Consider the following 4,290-nt stretch of genomic DNA (forward strand, 5'->3'; position numbering starts at 1 on the left):
TGTTGACAGGATTGTGGCAGAGTTTGTTAACAATAGCAGTGGCTATACCACTAATGAAAATATTCCTTCTTCCAGTGTAAACTGTGAACAGCAAACATGTAGACCCTAATGGAGGTAAAGAGACAAGTGATCTTTCCCTGTGTCCATGATGTGGTAACCACAGGTCCACTCCTACAGAATTCATGCACAGGAGTGACCTAGTCACTATAATTTAGAGTACCTCAGGTATTTTATTATTACCCCAGAGACCAGTGCTTAATATTTTTCTCCACCTCTCCAGACTCTTACATTCTTTTTTTTTCCTCATTTTTTAATTAAAGATTTCCATCTCCTTTCCTCCTCCTCCCCCTCCTCTCCTCTCCCTTCCACCCATACCCCCACTCCCCGCCTCTCCAAGACAAAGAGCCATCAGGGTTCCCTTCACTATGTTAAGTCCAAGGTCCTCCCAGCTCCCCTAAGTCCAGGAAGGTAAGCAACCAAACTGACAGGTGGGACAGATCTAACGGGAGACCACCCAGTCCATTTGGAATGGGACTGATGCAACAGGGGACCAAACCGGACTCTCTGAATGTGGCTGACGGTGGAGGAGGACTGAGAAACCAAGGACAATGGCAATGAACATGAACTCTACAGCATGGACGGGCTCACTGTGAGCCTTGTCAGACTCTTACATTCTTTCTGTTCATGTTTCAACAATGATCTGTTGGTCTTGTAGAGGATGGTACAAATATTCCCTGTGAGTTGTTTTTGTATATATTTTGTTCCATATTTTGGACCTTTAAATTCATTTCTGAAGTAGTTCTGTTTATATCTCAGGAAAAATAAGATGGATTATGATAGACATTTGGTTTCAGTTTTTTTTTTTTCACTATACAAAAACATAAATTTTATTTAAAATGTCTTGTTGTTCCAAGGATAAGTTATGTACAGTACCTTCTTCACTTTCATGTTCTTTAAACAAATAAAAGGCATTGATGTTACAAGAAGTAGTGGTATTTCACATTGTGACTATTTTGGCTGCTTTAAGGGACTATTTATCACATAGGAGTTATTGATCTGCTTTTTATTGCAATAACTGAGAGGTCTTTAAGATACCCTAAAATGTAAGCCAGGCTGGGACTCAACTTTCTCATTTCAGAGAGTGTTGCATGATCATTGCAGATTATTGGATAAATATGGCATGTCCAGAAATTCCATGTGCTTTTCCTATTTACCAATACCTCCTTCAAGAGTGGAGAATTTTGGGGATTGGAAAGAATAAGATGAAAGGGGAATATATATGAACACAGCTATCCAGATACATCTCAAATTGTTGAGCCACATTCTGTGGGTACTCTTTGCACAGACAACTAGGAGCAGGAGTATTCACTGCAGAATGGCTTCTGTCCATACACTCCATGCCGGCCATGAGCTCTTGGCTGAGTCCTTGGCAGGAGCCTCTGTAGCCAGTGATTAGGACATGCTCAACTTGATGCTTTTATGTAGAACACTCTGAGCACTCGCTGGCGGATCTGTCGAGTCTTCACCCCATAAACAAGAGGGTTGAGGGCAGGGGGCACAAGGAGGTAGAGCGTGGCCAGCAGAACATGGACATGATGGGGAACGTGGTGCCCAAAGCGGTGAGTGAGGAAAGAAAACATTCCAGGTACATAGAAGATGAGAATGACACAAACATGAGACCCACATGTGCTGAAGGCCTTGAGTCTGGCTTCACCCCCTGGGACCTTCAGCACCGCTTGGAGGATGAGGGCATAGGAAATGCCAATGGCCAGGACATCTAGCCCAACCACCAGCAGGGCCACTGACAGCCCATAGGCTCGATTCACTGTGGTTTCAGAACAGGCAAGTTTTACCACAGCCATATGCTCACAATAGGCATGGCTTATGACAGTGGCTCTGCAGAAGACAAGGTTCTGCAATAGGATGGGAAATGGGGTGAGGAGGACCAGTCCTCGGACTAGCACCACCATCCCAATGCGTCCTATAATCCCTGGATGCAGGATGGTGGAATGGCGCAGAGGGTGGCAGATGGCGACATAGCGGTCCAGAGCCATGGCCACAAGTATGCCTGACTCCATGGAGGAGAAGGCATGGATGAAGAACATCTGAGTCAGGCAGACAATGTACCCAATCTCATGAGCAAGATCCAAGAGCACGGTCAGGGTTTTGGGTGCAGTGGAGGAGGCCAGGACCAGGTCAATAGCAGCGAGCATGGCCAGGAAGAGGTACATGGGTTGATGCAAGGATGAGTCAGTCCAGATGATGAAGATAATAGTCACGTTGCCCACTAGAGCAAGGAAGTAAAGGACACCCAGGGGCAGTGCTATCCAGTGCTGACTTTCCTCCAAGCCTGCAATTCCTACTAGGAAGAAAGAGGGCTGGGGTTGCCTCCAGCTGGAATTGCTAAGGGCCATGATCAGCAGTGCAGAGGAAGAAGAGTAAAAGACACTCAAGTCATGACTTCTCCATTCTTCATAGGCTAAGACACTGTGCAGATCTGGCTATGGTTCATCAGAATGAGGTGACTTAAGCTGCAACAAGAGGGGATAAACTTAGATTCAAGGAAGAAAACCTTTTCTGTATACAAATGTTTTACAGATGAGCCTTCCACACATCTGAACTAGTTTGAGTCCAGCTGTAATGTGAGGTAAGAGCAAACACTGAACACAGCTGCCTTGAGAGAGATGCTAACTCTGTTATTCATTGACTTATAATTGAAACTGTCTACCTGAAAGCATTGTCTTTACCACTGTGCAGGTAGTGCTGAAGGCTCTTCCCTGTCTCTTTGCCACTCAACTCCTGCAGCCTCTGGACGTGGTACTCAATAGTTGTTCCGGATGTAGACTGTATCCCATAGTGTTCTCCACCTCATTTCAGGTTGGCTCCAGGTTTCAGGATCTTCCTGCTTCATCTCCCCTCTGTTGACTAATTTACCACCTGGTTTTAGCTAATTAATTCACTTCAGTTCATTCCAAGCTCATTTTTGTGCATCTTTCTTTTCTTCCCTAAGACCATACACTCAATGTTCAAAGCTTACTCAACCTTCCCAGATACCCTCCATGTACTTTATGTCCATATTTTTGTGACGAAATACCTATATATGTATCCAGTTTGAAACTCATTTTTTTACCCTCTGACTCTGATTGTTCTTCATGGACGGGCTCTGTGGGAGCCCTCTCAGCTTGGTCGATCACCTTCCTGGACCTGGGGGGAGTTGGGAGGACCTTGGTCTTAGCATAGAGTGGGGAACCCTGATGGCTCCTTGGCCTTGAGAGGGAGGGAGGGGAGGTATGGGTGGAGGGGAGGGGAGGGAAGGGGGAGAAGGAGGGGAGAGAAAGGGGAGAAGGAGGGGAGGGAGGGGGGAGGAGGAGGGAAAGAGATGGAAATTTTTAAATATAAAAAAAAATAAACCATGAGAAAAAAAAATAATAAAAAAAAATAATAATAAAAATAAAGTATTAACTAAAAAAAAAAAAAAAAAAAAAAAAAAAAACCAAAAAGGTATTTGAGATTTTATTCTTAATCATCTCTTATTAATAATGTTAATAACGGTACCATAACTCATAGAAAAACATGCATATAATTTTTAAATGTAGAACTTTATGGGTATTAATAACAACTTACATGAATGGCATTATTTATTTTACAATTATATGAGAAATCAAGGTTTAGAAATTTTAAGAAGCCTGACATTGTTTCATTACTAGAATACAAAATAGATGTAGGTTACAATTTTTAGTAACTTGAATTTATTTGTTGTAAAGGATAATAGACAAGCTTAAATTATCAAGTTTAATAAGATCTGATTTCAAGATTATAAAACACTGGAAGAGATTTTCTAATGACAATAAATCAAAATGGTATAGATAAATAAAGAAGAATCATAAGATATAGACAATATTCTCAGGGTTGGGAAAGTGCTGTGAGTTCTTGTAAAGGAGAGGACACTGGGCTCTGGATTTCTATGCATGAGAGGAATCAGTTCAGATAAGGGAGGGAGGTGGCAGAAGCACAAGTCCCATGTAAAGTAAAGTGGTGTGATTGTAAAATCACAACAGTGATGTGAGCCTGTGTGACTGCACAATTACAACAGTGTCATAGGCCTGTGTGATTGCACAATTACAATAGTGTTGTAATGTTAACAGCAAAACATATGTGTAACTTGAAATACACAACTGCTAAGAAAACAGCTCAACAAAATGTCAAAGCCTGGCATGCCTGACTGTAATTTATCCCATGCATGACATTCACCAAAATGTTTTACGTACAAGGAGGCACCTGGTAATAGTT

At 42.4% G+C, this 4,290-nt stretch overlaps 1 protein-coding gene across 1 annotated transcript; it reads right to left on the reverse strand.

Moving 5' to 3' along the window:
• Positions 1-1,463: 1,463 nt before the first annotated feature.
• Positions 1,464-2,414, reverse strand: LOC119813592 (olfactory receptor 52L1-like). Its single transcript, XM_038328964.1, has one exon. It carries the CDS (start codon positions 2,412-2,414, stop codon positions 1,464-1,466), a length of 951 nt encoding a protein of 316 aa, XP_038184892.1.
• Positions 2,415-4,290: the final 1,876 nt, after the last annotated feature.

This window comes from Arvicola amphibius, chromosome 4 (assembly GCF_903992535.2).
Source record: "Arvicola amphibius chromosome 4, mArvAmp1.2, whole genome shotgun sequence".
Classification (NCBI taxonomy): domain Eukaryota; kingdom Metazoa; phylum Chordata; class Mammalia; order Rodentia; family Cricetidae; genus Arvicola; species Arvicola amphibius.